General features: G+C 47.7%; 1 protein-coding gene and 2 long non-coding RNA genes across 10 annotated transcripts in view; 1 reads left to right on the top strand and 2 right to left on the bottom strand.

The window, feature by feature from the left end:
• Positions 1–455: 455 nt before the first annotated feature.
• Positions 456–5,217, bottom strand: LOC123385647. Its single transcript, XR_006598581.1, has 3 exons — positions 4,777–5,217; positions 1,949–4,472; positions 456–1,145 (listed from the first exon to the last, which is right to left on the bottom strand). It is a non-coding gene; the product is annotated as an uncharacterized LOC123385647 (long non-coding RNA).
• A 51-nt stretch (positions 5,218–5,268) lies between these two features.
• Positions 5,269–13,129, top strand: LOC123385642. Its single transcript, XR_006598575.1, has 3 exons — positions 5,269–7,198; positions 11,018–11,249; positions 12,167–13,129. It is a non-coding gene; the product is annotated as an uncharacterized LOC123385642 (long non-coding RNA).
• Positions 7,664–25,152, bottom strand: part of ZNF184 (zinc finger protein 184) — a 32,921-nt gene continuing 15,432 nt past the window's right edge. For 5 of the 8 annotated variants that reach the window (XM_045058430.1, XM_045058429.1, XM_045058427.1 and 2 more), the window contains exons 3-6: positions 22,634–22,701; positions 14,773–14,899; positions 14,379–14,474; positions 7,664–10,104 (exon numbers count right to left, since the gene is read on the bottom strand). In XM_045058430.1, coding sequence (XP_044914365.1) covers positions 8,147–10,104; positions 14,379–14,474; positions 14,773–14,899; positions 22,634–22,701 — 2,249 coding nt within the window. In that variant the 3' untranslated portion in view covers positions 7,664–8,146. Of the gene's footprint in view, positions 10,105–14,378; positions 14,475–14,772; positions 14,900–21,994; positions 22,426–22,633; positions 23,720–23,796; positions 24,203–25,152 lie in introns of those variants that run through there. The other 3 variants (XM_045058426.1, XM_019831657.3, XM_019831659.3) reach the window with 3 other exon arrangements.

Here is a 25,152-nt window from a genome sequence, read left to right as displayed (position 1 = left end):
CCGAAATCAAGAGTCAGACGCTTAATCGACTGAGCCCCCCAGAGCCCCTGTGGTTTATGTTTTCAAAAGCTTTTGACAGGGGCGCCTGGGTGGCGCAGTCGGTTAAGCGTCCGACTTCAGCCAGGTCACGATCTCGCTGTCCGTGAGTTCGAGCCCCGCATCAGGCTCTGGGCTGATGGCTCAGAGCCTGGAGCCTGTTTCCGATTCTGTGTCTCCCTCTCTCTGGCCCTCCCCCGTTCATGCTCTGTCTCTCTCTGTCCCAAAAAGAAAAAAAAAAAAAAAAAAAGTTGAAAACAAAAAAAGCTTTTGACAAGGAGCTTCATCAAGAGTTGTTATTGTCATTTTTTAAAAGAGATTTAGCTTGTGTTTTGGGGGGGAGCTTTTTTTTAAAGTTTATTTTGAGAGAGAGGGAAGGAGAGAGAGAATCCCAGGCAGGCTCCACACTGTCAGCACAGAACCCGATATGGGGCTCGAACTCACGAACCGTGAGACGATGACCTGAGCCAAAATCAGGAGGCAGACGTTTAACCGACCGAGCCTCCCCAGGCGCCCCCTGATGAGGAAAATGCCAGCGCTGGAACTCTGAGTGCATGAAGCTGTGACAGAGATGGCAAGAGGGGCGCCACTATGTACTCTTGCCCCTGGAGGGGAGCCGGTCAACTCAACACCCAGAGGGTAGCATTACTTTTGGTGACTGACTCTTAGGCTTCGCAATGAGGTGGAAAAATACGGACTTGGAACCAAGCCAGAACAGAATTTGAATGCTCATTCCACCACTTCCTATATAATTGACAGAAAAGTTACTTTACTGTGTAAATTTGTTTTATCATCTGTAAAAGCAGGTGTAGCAACGCAGACCTTCTAGGCCTGTAGTTTTAAAAAATGGGATAATGCATGTTAAGTGGCCTGGGATGATGCTTTTTAATAAATGGTAGTTATTATCGCCGCCGTCATTGTCCAGGGCCTGGTTCCAAGCGTCTGAGCCCAGGTGCGCCAGAACATATTCACATTGACCATCGCAAGTCAGATCGCTCATTTGAGACTCGTATAAAACAGGACACTAACGTCTTAACAAAAGTGCGGCTGTGGTGAGGACTGGACTCTGTAATGAGCGCAAACATCGCGTGCTCTCCCGGCGGTCAGATCTGTAGAGGAAAGCGTTGCTATCAGAAAACGAAGGTGTGGATGAAATGTGAAATTTGTGCGGAGGGCATTGGTTGTGTGATTCAGAAGGTTGTGGGACCTGCGGATCGCCCCACGTTGTCACTCTGCCTCTCCAAGTCCCCCCAGCTCCCAGCCCATTCCGTCATGGGCCCTGTGCCCCTGTTTCCTTCCGTTCCCCCTCCTCTTCTCTCCGCCTGGACGCTGTAATTGACCTGGGGGTTCGGGCCGTGGTTATTTTTCCTCCGAAACGTAAACATAGGATCGTGAAGATGAGTACTGACCCCTCTCCTCCCCCGCTTCACTTTCAGCCAGTCACTCGGTTATACATACTGAGTGCCTACCGTCTGAGGTGCTGCGCCCAGGGGCTTGTGCACTGTGAGGCTCTGTGGTCACTAGTCGGTCTTGATTCAGAATGTTCCCAAATTGTCAGGGTGCCTGGGTGGCTCAGTCAGTTAAGCATTAGACTCTTGATTTTGGCTCCGGTCATGATCTCACCAAGCGTGAGATCGAGCCCCACATCACGCTCTGCCCCGACAGCGCAGAACCTGCTTGGATTCTCTCTCCCTGCCCCTCCCCAGCTCGCTTGCTCTCAAAACAAACAATCATTAAAAAACATGTTTCCAAATGATCCAATCAATCTACTTTCTCATTTGCATTTGTCACAGTGAGAGACTTGACAAGAAAATGCGTCAGACTCTGAAAACAACTCTTCAGATAATTCTGGCGCGTTTTCCTTCTCCTTCTTGCTCGCCTTCCCATGCAGCTCTCACGCACGCAGACTTACTGGCCCGGAGCTGGGGTAGGTGTCCTGCTTGCTCCTCGTCGCCTGTTACGGGCCGTCATTTCTGCCTCTTCCCTGGAACCCCCAGCTCCACCAGGACACCTGCCATCAAAGCACAGAGTCGGCCACCCACAACCTCTCCTTGAGGTCCTCCGCCGACCCCAGGTCACTCCCTCATCCGCGGGAGGATACGGCACCTGCCTCACTCTTCCCGGGACTGTTCTCCTTGGGGATTTTAATGCACGTGCAGGCAACCCGTCTAACGCCCGGCCCTCCTCTCCTCCCACAGTCCGTTTTCCCTTCCTCCTCAGACATCTGCACCCACGGTCACACTCTGGACCTTGTGTCCTTACCAGTAAGTACACTCCTCAGAAACCCCATTTCCAGCAGCCGCGGCCTGACTGCCATCTCCTTCCTACCCTTTCAGCTTCCTCCCTCTAGTACTGTCACTTTAGTTTTTTCAACCCCAACAAAACCTCAAACAGTGAGACCTATGGATTTATCTTTGCTTCCCTCTCTCCATTCCCTGCTTAAATTTCACGAGCCATTATTATAAGCTGTCTCTCACAACCTCCCTTGTTTTCTTAACCTTCTGTTGGCTCAGACTCTCCTAGAAAACTCCCGGTTAAATCCGGTTTCCGGCTTATTCCGTCCCTGCCCCCCTGCAGCAGAACAGAACAGCAGACCGTTGCTAAAGGAAACTCGGGATGGTGACTGGTCTCATTTGGCGTTCACGGCCAGATTTCTCAAAGGGACTGTCCGTTGCCCTCCAGCCCCGCCTTTCCTCAGTCAGGTCGGTCCCCCTCTCCTGCCCTCCTTTCCTTAGGCCTCTCCTTGCTTCACCCACTGCTCAGGCTCAGCTGAGGACCCAATTCGACGAAGCGGCGGGAGCGGTCGGGGGAGCGCTTCCACATCGGGCCTCCGCCAGCCTGCCGGCAGCCACGGCCAAGGACCCCGTGTTCCCTCCTGCTTTGAGGTCAGCCCGCTCCCCCTCCCTTCAGGGCTTCGCCGTATGGCGACTCCTCTCCAGATCATCACTGGTTCAGCCTCGGCAGCGTTCCAACATACCGGGAGATCTCATCCATTCGGTACCCTCTTCCGGCAACTACCCCGATTTTCTCTTCGCATTGTAGCAAAACTCAAGTGCCCAGACTTGGCTTTCTCCAACTGTTTCCTTCCTAGTCTGCGAACCCCCCTCCAGTCAGCTTTTAGTCTGCCCGAGCTGCTCTTAAGGGCAACGCTGATCTCGTTACTGCCAAACCTGACGTGCTCAGCCTTCATCTTCTATCAGCCTCGAGGGAGACCCAGTCGGCCGTCTTCGCCTTCTGAGACACAGTTCGCGTGTGGCTTCCGTGTGCTGCGCTCCTTCACTATCCCGCCTCACCTGCTGCCTGCCTTCCGCATGGGTCTCACCTTTCTGATTCCTAAGGGCCCCGTCCTCGGAACGCTTCTCTCCGCTCTCCTCCTAAGCCAGCCCGTCCAGTCCCACGATCTTAAATGCACACCGTAGGCTGTGGAGAGAGTGCACTTCTCTCCCTCGTGCTCCTGACTTGCCTCCCTGGCAGCCTACTGGCGGCCTACACCTGGATGTCTCAAGGATCCGAAGCAACACTTGGCCCCGATCGCTAAAACTAAACACACAAACGCAAATGTTGGCAAAGATGCAGAGCAACAGAAACTTACCGCGTGGCGGAGGGGAAATTGTTCCGCTTCGGCGAGTGGTTTGGCGGCGTCTACTGAAGTTGAACGCGTGTCCCCCCCCCCCCCATGATGCCATAATTTCACTCCTAGGTGTTCAAACAGGTGGGTACACGTGCACAGAAGACACGTGCGAATGTCACTGGTGGCATTAGTCGGAATTGCCTCGCACCGGAAACGGTCGGAACGACGCGTCTGTTGGTAGGACGGAGAGACGGGGCTACGTGCTCAGCTCCTTGCAGCTGTGAGCCTCACACGCACGGTCTGAGTTGAAAAAGCTAGTCACAGAAGCCTCCAGCTTTGCGAGTTTGTAGGAGCAAAGAGCAAAACCGGTGAAACTTACCTATGCATTAGAATGCGGGACGGCGGTTACCTTTGGGGAAGAGCGAGGTTGTGACTGGAAGGGGCTTGAGGGGCTGCTGGGATGCTGGTTGTACAGATGTGTTCTTTGTACGCTTGTATTTTGTGTGTGGGGTTTTTTTTTTGTTTTTTTTAACCGTGTTTAAACAAGTTCCAAAACTGAATTCTGATTCGTCACCCCTCGTGTGAACCCGCACCCTCTCTGGTGACCTCCGGCTCAGAACACCGCAGCTTCTTTCTGCGGGTTACACGAGCCAAAGCCCTGAGAGCCATTCTGGCTTCTTTCTCTCACGCTTCCACGTCCACACCGTCAGCAAACCGGTCTGTTGTGTTTTCAAAATACGGCCTCAACCGCTTCCTACCACTCACCGCTACGGTTTTGTCCAAGTTGCCATCGGCCCTTAGTTGGACTTCTTGGAGTAGTGTCCCGCTCGACTCTTCTGGTACTTTCGACCCTGCAGTCTCTTCCCTACATCACAGCAAGTGACCCTTTTATTTTATTCATTTTTAATTGTTTTAATGTTTATTTATTTTGAGAGCACATGAGCAGGGGAGGGGCAGAGAGAGAGGGAGACACAGAATCCAGGCAGGTTCCAGGCTGTGAGCTGTCAGCACAGAGCCCGACACGGGGTTTGAACCCACAAACCGTGAGATCATGACCTGAGCTGAAGTCGGACTTTTAACCGGCTGAGCCACCCAGGTGCCCCAGTGACCATTTTAAAACATAACCAAAATCACATCCCTCCCCTGCTCAGTAGGCTCCAGTCACTTACCGTCTCATTCTGAGTAAAATGCCAAATCGTCCCAAGGCCAGGCAGGCCCCGCGTGAATGTTTTCCAGCCATCTGACCTCTCCTACCACTCGCCGAGCTCCAGCGGGTGTTCCTAGAACAGCCAAATGCTTCCGTCTCAGCCAAATGCTTCCAGGCCACACCCTCTGCCTGGAAAGTTCTCCTCCCAGGTATCTACTTAGTTCATTCCTTCAGTCTCTGTTTGGAAACGGACCCTCTCCTGAGAAAGGAGTTTCCGGCCATCTGATTTGCATCGGCAGGGCAGCCCTTAGGGGGGTTTCCCACAAGCCATCTGTGCTATTTTAGTGCTATTTAAAATACCATCGCTCAGCATTTTACACATCTAAAAAATGTTTTAATATTTATTTATATTTGAGAGAGAGAAAGAACCAGCAGGGGAGGGGTAGAGAGAGAGGGAGACAGAATCCAAAGCAGGCTCCAGGCTGAGCTGTCAGCACAGAGCCCAATGCGGGGCTTGAACTCACAAGCCGTGAGATCGTGACCTGAGCAGAAGTTGGACGCTCAATCGACCGAGTCACCCAGGCGCCCTGGCATTTTACACATTTATTTAGAATAAATGTGAGTTCTGTGAAAGCAGATTTGGTTTGGTCCACGTCTGAAGCCCCACTACTGTAAGGCCAGGTAACTCAGGCACTGGCTGTGGATGAATTACTTTTAATGAAGACCGACTAGGTTATGTGATATTTCCCCCTTTCCTGCTTCCCTCACCAAGGTATTGGACAAAAACCCAGTGAGGTGGCCCTTTATAATCTGCCGACAGACTAGGAAATTGCCGATCTAGGACCTTGGGAAAAATGCTTGGTCTCTATATGGGGACTGGACAGTCTTGGACGCTGAAACACCCTTAGAACTACATATGAAGGTCATAGAATTTTTTAGAAATCATAGAGAATTCCTTGCCTCCCAAAGTGTTGTTTTCTGGGTTACTGCTGAGATCCTTGTCAATGGTCGTGGCTACACCTCTGATGTAAACTGAACCGCTCTATTTTTCTGGGCTGATCATAATTTCAAGGGAAAAGCTGTAACTTCTTTTAAAGTTTTTTAAAAAGCTGTAACTTCTAACTTCCAAGTCTCCCCTTTAGATTTTAGTTGTACCCCGCCATCTAGTCCGACACACTGGGATCCGGCACGTTACGTAAATCTGTAGCTACGTTATGGTAGGTGTCTGTGGCGTATAAATAACAAAATTAGGGGAAAAAAGACATACCGCTTAAAGTAACTTCCTTTCTCGGTTCTTCAAATAGGAGTGAGGAGGGAAGAAAGGAGAGCCCGTGGCTAGGGGACACGTCAGGCGAAGGACACCAGGCACCACAGTGGGCGATGAGACGGACGCGTCTGAGCAGTGGCTGGTAGTCTGCCCACCTGGGGACCTGGGAGGTGTTCCGGGACAACTAGGAGATACGGTTTTGTGGGCTACTCAAAAAGATACAGAAACTAAGGTCACGTTAACTTTCGGAGTCTCCCTGCTCGTCCCTGGTCGGGGCCTGGCATACCGGGAGTGGTTAGCACAGTCTGGAGAGCTGGTGGGCCGGCACAGGGGGAGGCATGGAAGAGGATGAAGTTAGGCAGTGACCGCATAGTCCCGGGGCTCCGCATCTGACCTGACAGCATCTCTGAAGGGATCAAATTAAGGGAACAGAGTGGGATCTTTCAGGGTTCAGGACGCGTTTCCACATAAATCCTGTTCATTTAGGAATCGGTGGTACAGGGACAAGAGTCCTCTCCTTGCAGACAGACGCAGGGTTTCCCATTTGGGGATCTCCTCTGAAATGAGGACCCTTCCCACAGATGCAGAGGCTTCATTTCCTTGGAATCTGAGCGGCTCAGATTCCAGCCGGAGCTTACCCTGTGACCGGGGTCCAGTCCTCCTGGCCAGTCTTATCTCTCCCCAATGGGACGACCTAAGTCCTACGTGACAGAAGCCTCGAGAAATTGAGGAATACCAAGGTGACGTTCCTTTATAGATGCGTCAAGTTACGACAGAAAAAGGTCCTGAGATTTAAATGGCTACGTTATTTCCTGAATTCTGTTTTTCACCGTCTGGCATCTTCAGTCAAGGAGGGGCCCAAATCCCAGTGTAGGTCACTGGCATTTATATAAATAAGCCAAAAAGACTGCGTGGATTTTTTTTTTTTCACTTGTGAAAATCTGCAGCGCCCCCTCCTGCAGAAGAGTCCTTTTCTGTGCTAGCCTGTTGTCAGAGCTCTCCATTCTCAAGGCCAGGCTGGGAAGTTGTCAGGTGCCCCTTAAAAGAGCTACCTGATCATCAGACTCCATCCGGAGGAAACCTGATGCTGATTTCTGGCTGACGCGTCACCCTGCCTGCCAGGGGCATCGTGGGCACGGTCGTCTGCTTCAGAAATCTGGGGGCCAAGGAAAAGCAGGTAAAATGACCTTTACACAGCTGTTTAATTTCTGCAGTGTGGTGAGGAAATAAGCTGACCCTACACCCCAGAGCCTGTGCGAACCCAACTTAAAAAATATTACAAAAACTATACCGTGTACAGCAGCCAATCTGTGAGGCTTGTAAGAGTGGCCGCAGGAAGAAGCTACAATTCAAGGAGGGGGAATGAAATCTGCCCCCTTGTTCTTTCCAGGGTGCGCGGCAGGAGTGTGCCTGGTCTAACCCCCCAGGCCAGTCTCTGAGCACAGGGCGTTGGCAACAGAATTTTACAAAGTTCCTGAAGTGATTCCACGATGCAATGAGGGTTAAATAACACTGGTTTCAGGTACAGAAGAGGATCTTTGTAGGTTGTGATGAGCTAGAATGTTAAAACCAGAAGAGAAAATAACAGGAAGGTTTAACGTTACACTGACGTGAGCCACTATATAATGAGTTAATTTAAGAATGCTTTACAGTTCTTTTTATTAGGAACCAGTTAATCAACTTAAATGCATTAGAACAGAAGCATAATAGATCCCCAGCCTAGTTACTGAAGCACAGACGCTTTCTATTGGCAAAACATGCATAAATATACACACTCTAGATGCGACACAGCAAAATGCTGACGTGCAGTGACCCCGTCCAAGAGTACACTGTGAACACAAAAAAGTGGAATATAAAATTCCAAACAACCTTTGAAAGCGTCCACTCCAAATCCCCTCATTCACGGAGCAAAGTGAAGCTTAAAACAGTCGAATTTTCCAATGTCACAAAGTTGCTCGAAAACCACGGGATTGCTTCATCCCAATGTACTTTCCCTTCCATAGTGCGACCGTGAAAAGTTAACATCTTTTAGGCAGTTTCTCACTTCACTCTGAATCTTCAGCACTTAACCAAAGGACAGACCAGAGCAAATGTGTCCGCCACGTCTGTGATGTTCCCGCAAGGGTCATATGCCCGGGTGCAGTCTCTGGTGCTTGTTGAGAGCAGAGCGGTATCGGAAGGCTTTCCCGCAGTCGCTACATCCAAAAGGCTTCTCTCCCGAATGAATCCTCTGGTGCTGGATGAGGTACGTGCTCTGGCTGAAAGTCTTCCTGCACTCGTTACAGTTATAAGGTTTCTCCCCCGTGTGCGTGTTCTGGTGTTCGGTCAGGTGCGTGCTGCGGCTGAAGGCTTTGTCACACTCGTTGCACTTGTAGGGCTTCTCTCCCGTGTGAATTCGCTGGTGCTGAGTCAGGTGAGAGCTCTGGCTGAAAGCCTTTTCGCATTTATTACACTGGTAGGGTTTTTCTTCCGTGTGAGTCTTTTGATGTTGAGCAAGAGAGGAACAGTGCCGGAAGGCTTTGCCACACTCCGCGCACTCATAAGGCTTTGCTCCTGTGTGAATCCGCTTGTGTTGCGTGAGGTGTATGTTCTGGTTGAAGGCTCTCCCGCACTCGTTACACTTGTAAGGTCTTTCTCCGGTGTGTATCTTCCTGTGCTGAATCAGGGAGGAGCCGTAACTGAAGGTTTTCCCACATTCGTGACACTGATAGGGCTTCTCACCGGTGTGAATTCTTTCGTGTTTAGCAAGAGATGAACTCCGAATAAAGGCTTTCCCACACTCCTTACATTCATAAGCTTTCTCCTGGGTGTGAGTCTTCTGATGTTGATTCAGGTTGGAGAGATAACTGAAAGCCTTTCCGCACTCATTGCATTCAAAGGGCTTTTCCCTGGTGTGAATTCTCCGATGCTGCGTCAGGGACGAGCAGTAACTGAAGGCCTTCCCGCATTCGTTGCACTTGTAAGGTTTCTCTCCGGTGTGAATTTTCAGATGTTGAGCGAGGGAGGACCAGTAACTGAAGGACTTTCCGCATTCGGCGCAGTCGTACGGCTTCTCCCCGGTGTGTGTTTTCTGATGTTGGGTGAGGTTGGAGTGCTGACTGAAGGCTTTCCCACATTCGTTGCATTCGTAGGGTTTTTCACCAGTATGGATCATATGGTGACGAATAAATGTCGAGGGCCCATTGAAGGCCTTCCCGCATTCGTTGCATTTATAGGTCTTCTCCCCAGTGTGAATTTTTTGATGCTGAGTAAGGTGCGTGCTCCTGGTGAAGGTTTTGTCACATTCATCACATTTGAAAGGTTTTTCTCCCGTGTGAATTTTCTGATGTTCCATAAAGTGGCCTCTCTGGCTGAAGGCTTTTCCACACTCATTGCAGGTGTACGGTTTCTCCCCAGTATGAATCCTCTGGTGCTGCACAAGATGAGTCCTCTGACTGAAGGCTTTCCCACATTCGTCACATTTATAGGGTTTTTCTCCAGTGTGGATTCTTTGATGTTGAGTGAGAGACGGACCCTCAATGAAGCCCTTCCCACACTGATCACATTTGTAGGGTTTATCTCCAGTGTGAATTCTTTGATGGTTGATAAGGTTTTCACTCCGGCTGAAGGCTTTTTCACATTCATTACATTTGTAAGGCTTCTCCCCGGTGTGCGTCCTCTGATGGCGAATGAGAGCAGAACAGTAACTGAACGCTTTCCCGCATTCGTTGCACTTACAAGATTTCTCTTTTCTGACCGGGTTTGTATTCTGTTTGACGCTCGTCTTAGTAGCGGTCTCTTCTGCAGATGTTTCTTGTGTCACAAGGTTTGAGCTTACACTGATGCTTTTTTCAAAGTCCTTATTTATAGGGCCTCTCTCCCAAGTGGGTATTGTCTTTTCGGTTATTTTTATTTCTCTCGGCAGCGCCTGCTGGTGCGCCTGACGCTTCTCCAGACTGCCTTCGTACCCCCAACTTTCTGAAAAGTTAGAACTGTGAGGGTCTTCCCTTTTGTGGTTTTCCACCACTGCCCCGTGACACGGCTGCTCTTCAGAAATGTCCGGCTCTGGGACTGCTCGGCTATCTTCTGGTCCGATGTCACGGTCTGCAAGAAAAAGAAAATGCCTATATTCTCTATTCAGAAGGCGGAAAAATAACTGCCCTTGTGGGAATGATGTAATGAAGCTAAAAATAAAGCTTTTGGGAAGTCCTGAGGACTTTCGAGCGCAGCCCTATTATTTGAGGAGAAGGCTGGAAAGAGGCCAAGGATAGCCATAAATAAAATCTGAAAGCGGCGAGACAATGTCTAATTCCACATCACAGATAATCTCTAAGAGCCAGTAAGGAAACGCCACTTGAGGTCACAGTAGATTAAGGACAGACCACAGAGCTGGCCAAGAGGAGACACAGATAGGCTAACGGAGGTGGTCTGAACTGGGATTCCTTGCCAGTGAACAGCAAAACAAAAATCAAGGAACCAAGATTCCCAGTAGGGACAGAACGGGAAGACTTGGCTAAGACCACAGTGTTTAGCCTGGAACACGATCTAGTCCGTCTCTGCCAGAGATGCGAAGTTGTCAACAGAGGAAATACTTCAAGGCAGGCAGATGACAAGGTCAATTCTCGGCATTTTGAGAATGAGAAAAGGCAGTGACGGAGCAGACTGGGGTGGTGTTTGTGGGCGTGGAAGATGCCCAAAGTAGAAGGACCCAGACGCTCAAGTAGCAGGAAAGATCAGCTTCAGGGGAAGTGAGAGCTGCGGAAGTGACAGGAACGTTTCGGGGGAGGGGCTCAATAAAACATAAGCAGAGTCGAATACGTAATAATCTACACACAAGGCAGTTTATCAGCAAACGAACAACAGAAGCGGCGCCAGACCGGCGCTTCGGCACAGGCAGGAGGCGGAGCGCTGCCCCAGACACAGGCGACAACTAAAACTAGGCCCGTCAACGCCGGTAGAGTCGGGAAAGATAAAAAGCTGCATTTAAAACGTGTTTCTTTGGTCCCTTTGACAACAGGATGCTGCGGCAGACCCCCAGGAACCCCGAGTGTCCCGTGCTGCCGGCCTCGTCACGGTCACCGTCACGGTCCCCGCCAGCACGCGCCCAGAGCTCTCCTGTCCCCTCTCCGTCCCTGGCGCCCTGGGGAATGGCGCAGGTGGACTCCTGACAGCGGCGCGTCCCCGGCAGGGACGGGAAGGTCCATGCGACACGGGTCTTGGGGAATGGCCAAGCTTCCGCGTAAGAAACGGTACGTTTCCTTAAGAGAACGGCACCTGGCAAGCCACGTGTACAGCACGTGGCCGTGAGGAACGGCTCCCAGAAGCGCTTCCCGGTGAGCAGGTGGACACCGCGGCCTGTGAGGCCGTTCGGCGGCTCGTCTCCAGCCCCGGAGTCCCAGGGGAAGCCGGGACGTGCTCTCCACGTTGTCACGTCTGCGCGGTAACCAACGGAATGACCAGAACGGCAGTGGCGGGGCAGAGAAGGAAGGCTCGGAGGACCGTGGGGCGTGAGCTCGGGAACTCCCGAGCCTGCACCGCTGGGTTTCCAAGGCGCAGGGCGCACGGAGCCATAGGATGAATATGCCCAAGGCCCTACTTGGGTAGACGAGGGAGGTGGGTGAGATTAGGTAAACGGGGCAGAGGTTTAAGAATAGGGAATCTTCAGGATGACAGCATCCAAGAGGAGCTAAAGATGAGGCTTCAGGGCGGAAAGCACCCCGACCCCGTCCCCCCCCGACTTAGTACAGTAGCAGGAAGCTGATTTCACAGGAAGGAAGGACCCAATTAGGCAAACAGGTACAGAGGGCTATAGACCACCACGGGATGATGTCACCCAGAGCGGAGCTAATTAGCAAAAGAAAGGTGCTTGTAGACCCTGAGGTGCAGGCTCTTTCTAGTCCCCGAGACCCAACCTTCCACCAGGAGTTTATCTTGTACTGACCCAAACCCCCAACACCACCTACCTTCAAAACCCCCTCCCCCCACGCCCATGAGTTAACCTTCATGATTTCATGGATTTCACGGTCTCTTTGTACGTGCCCGTCCCCAGGCTTGTACGCCTCCTGATCCTAATAAAAACGAAGCAAGACCCTTGCTCGGGGCTCTTGTCTCCTCCCGACATTAGCCTCTCTCACATTTTTAATCCTGCATCCGGCTTTCTTGCTAGACAAGAGAGAACTCCAGACCCAGGGTCTACGACAGAGAAAGTTCCAGAAGGCCAGACTGAACCGCACCATTCCTACTGCAGAAAGGCATTTGCACTTTACTAGCGTGAAGCTGTGGGCACCGAGCGCAGGACCGCAACACCCCTGTGGGTGGAGAAGTACTCACACACGCGGACGGGCGGACTGCCACACACCGGGGAGACCGTAGGGATCGTGGCTACACATCAAGATTCTGCAGAGACCAGGTCACCAAGACAGCCCAGAGGAGACGGCAGAAAGAGGACAAGGAAGACAATACAAGGACCAGGAGCCACTTCGGTGCAGGTATTGTTACCGCTTCCGATTACCTGTACATTTCTGTAAATCTGTAAACTGCTTTTACGGAGGGAAAAAGTGCCAGGTCCGCAGCTAAGAGGAAGCCTGCTCTGAGGGCTGAAGCGGGCGGGACCAACGGCCAGCTTACAAGATGGCCGTTTGGTCACGTCCCAGGAACAAAAGTAAACCAAAGAATGGAGCCAAATATTTCAAGGGACTGTCTTCTACCTACGGACCGGGTCACTGGAACCACCACCTACATGAGCTATGTATGTAGCTCATGTACATGAGACACCAACATGAGGGGTCTAGTATTTTTACCTAAATAAGTCTTTTTGGTAATGACTAAAGCACTTTGTGAAAAGTCTAGGATTTTTCGATACATATTTAAATATTTTTAAATTGCTTTTCCATCTGCTCAAGTTGGAATTTTTAAAAACTTCATTTTTAATTTGTAATAAAACTTGACCATTTTTTTCCCCAAAAGTTAACGTGTAAGCATGACTTAATAAAAGCTTTTTTTTTTTAAGTCACTTTTCTAAATTGTGTTCCATGAAACCATCTTCTTTTAAAAAATGTATTTATTTTGGGGGCGCCTGGGTGGCTCAGTCGGTTAAGCATCCGACTTCGGCCCAGGACATGATCTCACAGTTCCTGAGTTTGAGGCCCGTGTCAGGCTCTGTGCTGACAGCTCGGAGCCTGGAGCCTGCTTTGGATTCTGTGTCTCCCCCTGTCTCTCTCTGTCTGCCCCTCCCCAGCTCATGCTTGCACTCTGTCTCTGTCAAAAACTTAAAAAAAAAAATATTTATTTTGAGAGGGAGTGCACACAGGGGATGGGCAGAGAGGGAGAGAGAATTCCAAGCAAGCTTCACAATGTCAGCACAGAGCCCGATGTGGGGCTCGAACTCCCAGAACGTGAGATCATACCAAGAGTCAGACGCTCAATGGACTGAGCCACCCAGGGGGCCTCTAAGGGAAATATTTTAATTGTGCAGTTTGGAAAGGATTCACTGTTGGGAGGGTGAGGGTTTGAGGAAGAATGTGACATTCTATGCAACCCTGTTGGAAATTCATAATGCCCAACTACGTATTTGAAAATCTGAGTTCTTCTGGCAAGAAACCTGCTAAAGTTTTAGATGATCCAACACTTCCCAAATCTGAACACAGAGTACTTTCTTCTCTCCATAAAAAAGAACCCCCACCCCAGCTCACTGACTCTGGAGATCTATCCCTTACCTTGTATGACTAAGTCTGTATATGTTTTCAGGGTCAGATCTCTGAAGAGGTCTCTCTGTGCAGTTGGGAATTCAGGGTTTACAAGAAAGTTATTCACAGTCTCAAGGACGGTCTGAGTCGTAGGATCGGAGGCGTAAGGAATAAAACGGAAGACTGCAGACACAGACTCGCTCGTGCAGAGTTTGGCTGGGAAGGCAAGGAGGCAGGCTGGATGGTGGCCGAAAGGATGAACAGTGTTGAGTAAAAGTATTCAGAAATTTAGGTTACTGTTTCCATTTGAAAGGCCTAGTAATAGAGCCTGTAGATCTAAAAGAAGGGGGAAAAACAACCCTGTAGGGCTGTAAAGCGAGGTGATAGTTAAGAGATAGTTAGATCAGAGTCCCAAAGGAGGTGGGGAAAGATGGAACCCACCGGAGTCCAGGTTAAGAGGTTGCCTTCAGAACAAGGCAGGAAGGATGCCTCCTGGGAGAGGAATATAAAACTAGAACAGATGTCGAAAGCCCCAGGGTTCTCACAAAGCCCAAGAGTCCGGATGGATTCTCGTTTCGCCACGGGAGCTGCTTTCAAGAAAAACAGATCTATCTAGATTTCAGCCATAAAAACCTCTTGCCAGGCTGAGGCCTAGAAGTGACGATGCTCTTCCCCCAGGTCCCCAGTACTTACCCCCGCCAGTGGCTCCCGGAACACCGGACTCCACCACCCATGGCTCCGTCCCTTGTTCTAACTGGGAAATCACGTCAGGTTTGGAGACTTGGAGTCCTGCTCACAAGGGGAAAAAAAGGTGTCTGGCTGCAGTAAAAGCCCCATGGGACAAATCCGACGGCTCTGAACAGCACATAAAGCCTCAGCGATCCAAATGCCCAGACATGGTTTAATCTGGAAACTGACGTGGGTTCAGAAAAATTACTAGGTTGTACTTCTACCTGCTAGGAGAGTAGAAACCTTTTCAAAACTTAGCAATCTTTGCTTCCTTAACTTCATCAGAGGCAAAAACTTACTGAAGCAGAGAGCCCTCCTCCTCCACACCCACAGACACTTAACTCCAAGAGACCCTTACCTATAGAGACAAGGTGTGTGTAATTCTCCAGCGTCACATCCCTGAACAAGTCTCTCTGTACAGGGTCCAGCTGTTTCCATTCCTCCTGGGTAAAATCCACTATCACATCCTTGAAGGTCACGGATTCCTGAAATAGCAAACATATTTCTCCTCAGCCATAACGCATTAACCCGGGGAAAGGGCCAAGTCGGCAACACTGACAGAAGCAAGGCGAGACAGTTGCGGGGCCATCTGGAAAAGGACTCTGATGGTTCCTCTTTGTGAAGTGACTATAAAAACGGTACCTCGTTCGTAGGCTCCCTGTGAGATCTATATAAGAAGTCAACGTGACACATTTAGGGTCTGGCATACAATTAGTGGTAAGTCAATGGAGGCCTTTGTTGTGGTCAGTCATCGTCACCTCTGTGTTCTAAGGTCTATCAAGTATTAATAATACACCTACTAACAAAAATGAAATGTTTTACTACCTACAATGTTCAGTAACAATCAAAAATGTTTCTGAAAGAATCTGGGGAGGAGAATTCCCTATCACATCTCAAAGTATACCAAGATGTATACCAAAAGATTAAGATAAATTAAAACTGAGTGGCCGAGTAAGGAATAAAACTCAATGTAGCAAAACAGTCCAAAAACGGACCCATGGTTGTAAGAACTGAATATATGGATTAAGCAACCATCAAATCAGTTTGAAAAAGATGAATTAGTCACCAAACGGTGTCATAACAGTGACTGTCCAGAGAAAAAAATGAAGGTGGGTTTCTGCATGGCACACAAATATTTCTGTTGAGTCGAAATTCAATTTTAAGAAAAAGCAAAAATAGAATAAGAGGTAGGGTTTATAATCTTGCAGTGTAGAAAGCAAACATCCTAAGACAGACTGACCCACACCGCCACACAAATGTGTAAAACTTCTCAAGCCATAAAAGGCAATATTCTGAGATCCCACAAATAGCAAAAGAAGCCCGATGAACCCACATCAATTAAAAAAAAAAAAAGCCAACAACCCAAACAGGCAATTCACCCGACAGTGTTAAATAAGCCATGAAAAACTGCCCCACTCCACCGCCAGTACGGTGGGAGGAGGTCAGGCCGGCTGGCGCCGCGGGCAGCGCGCATGTGCAGCGTGGCAGGGACATGCGGTCTGTCTCCGGGGCAATCTGACGGGATCCATAGAACTTTAAACGCACGTATCCGTGAATCCAGCGTTATTGCTTGTAGGAATTTATTCTCCAGAAACACCTCGGATGCAAAGACATACGCACCAGTCCCCTCGCAACACCGTGGAGGGAAAACAAGCAAATTAAATGCCCATTAATAGGACAGTGCTTACAGACTTTGTGGTGTATCCGTGCTACGCACTTGACGCGGACTTTTAAATGAAGTAGCTCGATGTGCGCTAATTAGGAAATGACGTGTGATACGAAGATCAGTATACATGGCCTGATCCTGGTTCTGTTCTTATGAATAGGCAAGTTCTATGTAAATGACAGAAAAAAACCTACAAGACGACACAACCAAGTATCAGTGGCGCTGTGTGGTGGGACTCGGAGGCAGGACGGGGGACGTCCTACTTTTGTCTTTATTCTGCATTTGAAATCGGGTGAGTTAATCTGGTTTGAAATTGATAACTGTTGAGATTTCCGCCTCTAACCACAGCAGAGCGACCGGACGGGCTCTCCCGGTGCAAGCGAGCACACGCCCCGAAACAAACACGCTGGCACCTGAACAGCAGGCGGACGGAGAGAGGGGAGCCGATCACCTGAGCCCCGCACCCCCTCAGTTTCCGGCCCGGAGGCGCTAGGGACCCACAGCAGGAGGCAGGGCCCATCCCCGACGGGCGTCTCCCCGAGACCACGCCGGAGGCTCAGGACTGCGCGCGGAGGAACGTGCACGTTACGGCGTAAGCTCTGTCACATGGGCAGCTGCCGCGGTGACAGAGCCAGAGTGGAGGGGACGCGCACGCTCCACTCCCATACCGTTCCGGCACACTCCAGGAGCGAGGCCGGAGGAACAGCGGCAGGTCTGGGCTGTTCAGACCTTGCTAAGCTGCAGGGACACGTGAACAAGCCCTGGAAACGAATGCCTGGGAGTCCCCGACGGCGGTGTTACCGTGTGCCTACGCGCCACGTCCCAGACCTGTCCGCACGTGAAGACGCGCACACGGCGCCCACTTTGGGGTCTGCGCCACAGCCGCTCAGAGCCGCTCAGGACTCCAGCAGGCTTCCCGTCTCCTCCCCTGTCCGTGCGTCCCCTGTCCGTGCGTCCCAGCTGGAAAGGAAGTGCCTCTGCGTGACCGTCACAGAGGGAGGACTCGGAAGCGTGTACCTGATGTCTCTGGATTCCGCTTGTGATCTTTTCCCTTCTCACGCTGTTTTGTGTCCTTTGTTGTAATAATCTTTAGCCCTAAGTCTTGCCACCGAGTTGGGCGAGTCATTCTGGCAAATCACTGAATTCAAGGGTGGTCGTGGGCAGCCCGAAAAATGGACCCAGAGTAAAGCGAGGCTAGACCAGCCTTAAGAAAGCTTAGGGATCAGAAACAAACCGCAAGGGGGCGCCTCGGGGGCTCAGTCGGTTAAGCGTCCGCCATCAACTCAGGTTATGATCTCACAGTTTATGGGTTTGAGTCCCAGGTTGGGCTCTGTGCTGACAGCTCTGAGCCTGGAGCCTGCTTTGCATTCTGTGTCTCCCTCTCTCTGCCCTTCCCCTGCTCGTGCTGCCTCTCTATCTGAAACAAACATCAAAAAAACCCACAAAACTTCAAGAAGATCAAGCTGTGGTCCAGATGAGAGTAACAAGACTGGATTTACACTCCTGCATGAAATAACCAAAAACTCCCAGACAAAACATATGAAACAACAGTTTCCAAGACAACGAATCTCCTACAACAAAGGACAGCCATCCCTAAGAATCAGTAAAGCAGTGAGGTGGGCCGTACAGCTGCTCCCACTTCCTGCCTCGAGAGCCCACGGGACAGAGGGCCGCAGAGGAGACAGCGAGCAGAGAAGCCAGAAGAGCCGCAGAGGCTCCCGCTTGAGCTTCCAGCAAGTACCCAACCGTGCGTGGCTGCGAAGAGGCCACCGGAGGCAGGGAGAGAATCGCCCGGTACCCGCGTTCAAAATGGGCTGGAAACAGTCTCCATTCCCATCATCAGTCAAAGTGGAAAATTTCATGGTTCATTAGACATTGGGTAGAACACGCAGGAAGGTCGTGTCTCAAGAGTGGCAATAAGTGGCCTTGGACTATGCACTGTCCTGGTTCACCCAACAGACCTTAAAGCAAGATTTGAAAGAAACACCGGTTCGGGCACCATAACTGCATCCCAGAATAAGGCTCAAGGATATTTGACAGGAACACAAAACTATGCAGAACCCAACAAAGTTAAATCAGAGATTGAAATCAGAGATTACGAGGTATACATACAGAGCAGCAGGAAAATACAGCCTATAATGAGGAAAATAACCAGTTAAAGCCAACCCGGAACTAACACACATGCTAGAATTAACAGATGAGAACATTAAAAATTATTCTGGCCGCATTCCGTATGTTCAAAAAGCTAATAGAGGCACGCGAGACATTTTTTAAATAGACCTAAGTGGAACGTCTAGAGCTAAAAATGAGAATGTCTGGAGATGAAGAACACACTGAACAGCGTTCATGGCAGATTAGGGATGAAGAAGAAAAGATTAATAAATTCAAAGACAATGAGATAAAAACTATCAAAAGTGAAACAGGAAAAAAAAAAAACATGTAAAAAGATGCAGCTTCAGGGAGCTCTGGGCAACTTCAAGTGGCCCGTTACGTGTGTAGTTGGAGTCCCCGAAAAAAGGAGAGGAGAGGAGCAGAGAAAACATTTGAAGAAATAAATTTGAAGAAATATATTTTTTTCTAAACTTGATGAAAATTGTAAACCCACAGATCGAAGAAACTCCATGAACTCCAAGTATAAGAGACACAAATCTACATTGAGACACATCTTAATTAAATAGCTCAAACCCAGTGATGGAGAAAATCCTGAAAAACAGGGCACATGAATAAATACAAAGGAACAGAGAAATGACAGCAGCTTTTTCGATGCAAGCAGTGCACAGAGGAGAAAATGAAGCAGCAACAGCGTAGAACAGAACAGACAGTGTAGAGAGGAGAACGGTCAATGCAGAACTGAAAAACAAAGGCACAATAAAGACTTCTTCAGATATAAAAACTTGAAGGAATTCCGTGGCTACAAAGGTGCTCTGAGAAATCTTAAGACCTTCATGCAGAAGAAGAAATGATACCAGATGAAAATAAGGGCCTACACCAAGGATTCTCAACCTTGTCGTTACTGATATTTTGGACCAGATCATTCTTTTAAATAATCCGGGGGGGGGGAGGGGGGGAAGGGGCATCACTGCATCAACCCACCGGATGCCAACAGCACTTCCCACTGAGTCAGGACAACCAAAATGTCTCCTGACATTTCCGAATGTCCCAGGGGTCAAAATCACCGTAATTGTGAATCACTGATGTACATCATGAAGGATGAAAAACACTAGAAATAGTAGTTGGGTGGATAAATATATATACATTTTTCTTACTATTTTTTCCAGCTCTTTAAAAGGTAATTGCTTGGGGCGTCTGGGTGGCGCAGTCGGTTAGGCGTCCGACTTCAGCCAGGTCACGATCTCGTGGTCTGTGAGTTCGAGCCCCGCGTTGGGCTCTGGGCTGATGGCTCAGAGCCTGGAGCCTGTTTCCGATTCTGTGTCTCCCTCTCTCTCTGCCCCTCCCCCATTCATGCTCTGTCTCTCTCTGTCCCAAAAATAAATAAACGTTGAAAAAAAAATATAAAAGGTAATTGCTTAAACAAAAATAAGTATTGTGGGATTTATAACATGTACAAGTAAAACGTGTCTGGGGGCGCACCTGGGCGGCTCAGTCGATTAAGTGTCTGACTCTTAGTTTTGGCTCAGGTCATAGTCTCATGGTTCGTGAGTTCGAGCCCCCAGTCGGGTTCTGCTCTGACAGCGCGGAGCCTGCTTAGGATTCTCTCTCCCTCTCTCTCTGCCCGTCCCCAGCTCATGCTCTCTCACTCTCAAAAATAAACATTAAAAAAATATTAAGAAAAAAATAAAATTTCTTGAAAAACAAACATATGGCAATAACTGCATTAAAAAACTGGGAGGAGTGGACTGGAAGTGCACTACTGGAAGGTTCTTACATTATTCCTGAAGGGCAGCCTCGCCTGAAAGTAAATGGCAATAAATGTGTATACCTTAAGCAACAGATAAAATAACCAAGGGTTATGGCTAGTAAGCTAGTGAAGAAAACACACTGGAATCCTAAGCAATATTAAGTTTCCAGAAGAAGGTACGGATAGAGGAAAAAGGGAATGAAGGCAATACAAATAAGAAAAAAAAGCCAGATGACAGACTTACACTAATCACTTCAACAATCACATTAAATGTAAATGTATCACATTAGATATAAAATCACATTAAATCAATAGCCTAAACACCCCAGCAAAAAGGCAGATTGCCTGACTGGACGGAAAAAGCAAAACCCAATGAACTACATGTTGTCTATAAGTAACTCACTTTGAATATAAAGACACAAAGTAAAAGCAAAGGATGAAAAAAGATACACTACGCTGACACCAAGCAAATATCAAAGTAAGTTTCGAGACAAACAATACTACCAGGCATAAAAAATAAAAAGTTCATGTCTCAATGATAAATAAGGTCAGGTGATTAAGAGGACATAACAATCCTAAATGTTTACACACCTAGAAGCAGCTTCACAATACATGAAGGAAAAGCCCATGGAATTGCAAGGAGAAATAGACAAATCTATATAATAACAGCCCCAAATTTCACTATCCCTATCACAACATTTGATAAAACAAGTAGAAAATCAGTAAGGATATAAAACAGTTGAGGGGCGTCTGGGTGGCTCAGTCTGTTAAGCGTCTGACTTCGGCTCAGGTCATGATCTCGCCGTCCATGAGTTCAAGCCCCAGGTCAGGCTCTGTGCTTTCAGTTCAGAGCCTGGAGCCTGCTTCGGATTCTGTGTCTCCCTCTCTCTCTGCCCCTTCCCTGCTCACACTGTGTCTTTCTCTCTCAAAAATAAAAAATATATATATTAAAAAAAAAACCCACTTGAACAACAACTTGACCTAAATGACACGTGTGGTATGTGGAATAGTGGCCCTCCCAAAGATGTCCACATCCTAATCCTTAAAACCTATGAAATTATTATCTAATACAAGAGACACTGCAGAAGCGATCCTGGTGGGGAAATATCCCAGAATGCATGAGGGGCCCAAGGTAATCGAGAGTCCTTACAAGAGGGAGGCAAGAAGGTCACAGGGCTGATGTGAAGAGGGAAACAAGTCAGAGTCGCAGAGAGGTCTGCAGATGGAGGAAGGGGACACAAGCCAAAGAACGCAGGCAGCCTCGAGAAGTTGGAAGAAGGGAACAGATTCTGCCCTAGAGCCTTCAGAGGATGCAGCCCAGCCTACTGACCCCTGCAACTAAGCCAGTAAATGTGTGGGTTCAAGCCACTAACCTTGTAAAAGGAAACAAGTACATTCTTAGAATCCTCTACCCAACAACCTGAAAAAATACACATTCTTCTCAAGTGCTCACTGCTCATTTATCAAGACAGACTATAATGAGAACAAAAGTCTCAGATTCAAAAAGATTCAGTCATACAGAGAATGTTCTCTGGTTGGGTATCTTCACTGTCTTGACTGTGGTGATGGTTTCATGAGTGCACGTGTACGTCAAAACTTATCAAGTTATACACTTTAAATATACACAGTTTATTATCATATCATTCACCAATAAAAAATAAAGACCTACCAGAGTCTTTGAGTCTGAGCTCAAAGTAGGAAGAACTGGGGTCATTTCTTTGACGATTACATTGTGGGACAAGAAGTAGGGGAAAAAAATCTGAGAAAAAGGAGCCTGATTAAAGGGGGGCTTGAGGTTAATTATACCTGGTGGAATAATGGTTACCTTTTTTTCCTAAATTCTCAGTTGCTGTTTTTTCTTAAAACATTGTCCTGTCCAATCCCTCCTCAGAAACCACTAATGGTTCATGAATGGCCTACAGAATAAAGCCTTCAACACCTCGTCTAGACATCAGAGGCTTGTCCTGTTCCAACTTCTTCAACCATTTGTTTACCATCTGCCCAAAGAAACCAGCTCCCACAATCTTCATGAACCCTATGTGACACCTTTCTTACTTGTGAACCTTTGCTCAAAATCTTCTCCATACCGAGGGGCGCCTGGGTGGCTCAGTCAGTTAAGCGTCCAACTCCTGATTTCAGCTCGGGTAACCATCTCACGGTGCATGAGTTCCAGCCCCGCTGGCAGCACGGAGCCTGCTTGGGATTCTCTCTCTCTGCCCCTCCTCCACTCACTGACTCTCTCTCAAAATAAATAAATAAACATTTAAAAAAATATATCCAAATGTCACCCATCCTTTTACTAGTAACACAAATCCCTTATCCCCGTGAAACTCTCCTGACCCCGCCAGACCACACACTTTTTGCATTCTCTATTTTCATGGTACTCATTTAACCTGTTTTGTATTTACCTGTTCTGGTTTTTAGCGGTCATTTGGCCTATTCAAGTTAAGGATCAAGTCAAGACTTGATCTTCTTTTGCTCTTTCACTGTTGGAGCATGACAAGATACGAAGCAAGAGGTTAAGTCACAAACGTGTCAGTCAAGCTGGAGAAGCAGAGGTCCGAACAAGGTCACTGGGCAGGTGGGAGCCCAGAATGAATCCCAACACTGGCTTTTAAATGAACATACCCCACAGCAAAAAATACACAATCCACTCGAAGGACTAAAATGGCATTTGGGATAATTCCGACTTACGTGAAAACTGGCTGGTGGGAGGAGAGTATGTCCCCCTGGGAGAAGGGTGGACTCCGAAGAGGTCAGATCTGGAGAAGAAAAAACCACAGTGAGTCGTGTCAACATTAGCTGGTCCCTGCAATCTTAAATCCAGATTATCTTTCTACATGAGAATAGCAGGAACTATTATGCCATTTCCTTTACTTCTCAGAATCCAAAAAAAGAAACAAGATAAATGCTGACTAGCGCCGTGGCACCCTCATCGGTAGGCTCGGGAAGTAAAGCATTACTCTCACAGTTCTGTCTCTAGACTTAACAGCATCATTCAACTCAATCTATGTTCCCTGTTAAGTGAGGCAAAGTATTTCTGCTGCCTTCTCTGCTATATCCAACATCTGAATAAAAAATGATTATTTCCAGGGGCACATGGGTGGCTCAGTCGGTTGAGCATCTGACTTTTGATTTCGGCTCAGGTCACGATCTCGTGGTTCATGAGTTCGAGCCCTGCATGGGGCTCCGCCCGGACAGCGCAGAGCCTGCTTGGGATTCTCCTCCTCCCTCTCTCGCTCAAAAATATATGAACATTTTTTTTTTTAATGAAAAAAAGATACGATTACTTCCCAGGCCCTTTGAAACTCTGCTATTCATGAAAATTAAATATCACAATGGCATATATTAGTCATACTACCTACCCGCTAGATTGTCTAAAAATTAAACAGACCTGATCAGTACTAACTGCGGCAAGGACATAGAGAAACTGGAACTTTTGTGCAGTTGCTTGTAAATTTATCAATCACATAGAAAAAGTGTTTGGCAGGGATACACTGACTTTAAACACGTTCGTTGTGAATTCAGCAATTCCACTCGTGTGCCTACAATCATGAAAGTGAGGGCTTACAACCACCTAAACACTTGTACAGGACTGCTCATAGCAGGTTTACTGATGATAGCCCCAAACCGGAAATAACCCAAACATCTTTCAACATGAATAAACCATGACATTTTCATACAACAGAATATTATTCAACAATATAAAGAACGAGCTGTCGATATACCAAATAACATGGATGTAACTCATAATGTTGAGCAAAACAAAAAACATAACAAGATGCATACTATATAATTTCACTTAAATAAAAAAAAAAACAGACCAAACTGGTCTTTGGTAATAGAACAGTGATTACCTCTGGAGGGATAACAACTGGGCAGGAGCAAGCACAAGAGAAACTTCTGGGGCATCGGAAACATTCTATATCTTAATGTGGTGGTGATTACACTGGTATATGATACATAAAAAATTAATCAAGCACTATACTCTAGATTTGTGCACTTTATGTATATAATTGATATGTCAACAAACAAAAACAAACATTGCTCTTGGGGAGGTCTATTCAGAGTAATGGTTACCAGGGAAGCCCGGTTCTCAGAAAACAGAGGAAGCAACAAAAGGAACTGTTTATTATTCTAGACTTAAATTTGATCAGTAAGGGAAAACTGATCTGTAATAGAAATCTTGAGGAAAAAAAATGAAGATGTGATTTTATAGTTTTTATTTAAACTTTTTTATGTTTACTTTTTGAGACGGGGGTGGGGAAGGGGGAGTAAGAGAGGGAGACACACAGTCTGAAGCAGGCTCTGGGCTCTGAGCTGTCAGCACAGAGCCTGATCTGGGGCTTCAACCCACAAACCCTGAGATCCTCACCTGAGCTGAAGCTGGATGCTTAACTGACTGAGCCACCCAGGCGCCCCAAGAGTTTTGTTTTTTTTTTTTTTTAAGTTTTTGTCTTTTATTTAGTGTTGCTGATAACAATTCTTGTTTTTTTAAATTCACATCCAAATTAGTTAGCATATAGTGCAACAATGATTTCTGGAGTAGATTCCTTAGTGCCCCTTCCCCATTTAGCCCCTCCCCTCTCCCCCCTCCCACAACCCCTCCCATAACCCTCAATTTGTTCTCCACATTTAAGAGTCTCTTATGTTTTGTCCCCCTCCCTGTTTTTATATTATTTTTGTTTCCCTTCCCTTACGTTCATCTGTTTTGTCTCTTAAAGTCCTCATATGAGTGAAGTCATCTGATTTTTGTCTTTCTCTAATTTTGTTTAGCAAAATACCCTCCAGTTCCATCCACGTAGTTGCAAATGGCAAGATTTCATTCTTTTTGACTGCCGAGTAATACTCCATCGTGTGCATATATCTATGTATACATGTACCACATCTTTATCCATGCATATCCATCCATGGACAGAAGGAAATGACCATGTACAGCTATGTACCCAAAACTTTAGGAAAACAGAAATGAGAAACATGGGTAAGATGCTTTTGATTTCAAGTAACAGAAACCCACAGAACCAACACCAGTGACACCTGTAGAAAACCAAGTATGTGCCTGGCAACAGCAGATGCTCACTACATGTTACAGGTATCAGGACTATAAGGGACGGAGGTTCATGAAAAGTAATCCTAACTAAACAACTGAAAAATCCCAAAAAGAAAACAAAAGGCAACGACTTACAATGAAATTACTCTGGCAATAATTCTGA

The sequence above is a fragment of the Felis catus genome, chromosome B2, assembly GCF_018350175.1.
Source record: "Felis catus isolate Fca126 chromosome B2, F.catus_Fca126_mat1.0, whole genome shotgun sequence".
Classification (NCBI taxonomy): Eukaryota; Metazoa; Chordata; class Mammalia; order Carnivora; family Felidae; genus Felis; species Felis catus.
This window is presented reverse-complemented; position numbering and strand designations above follow the sequence as displayed.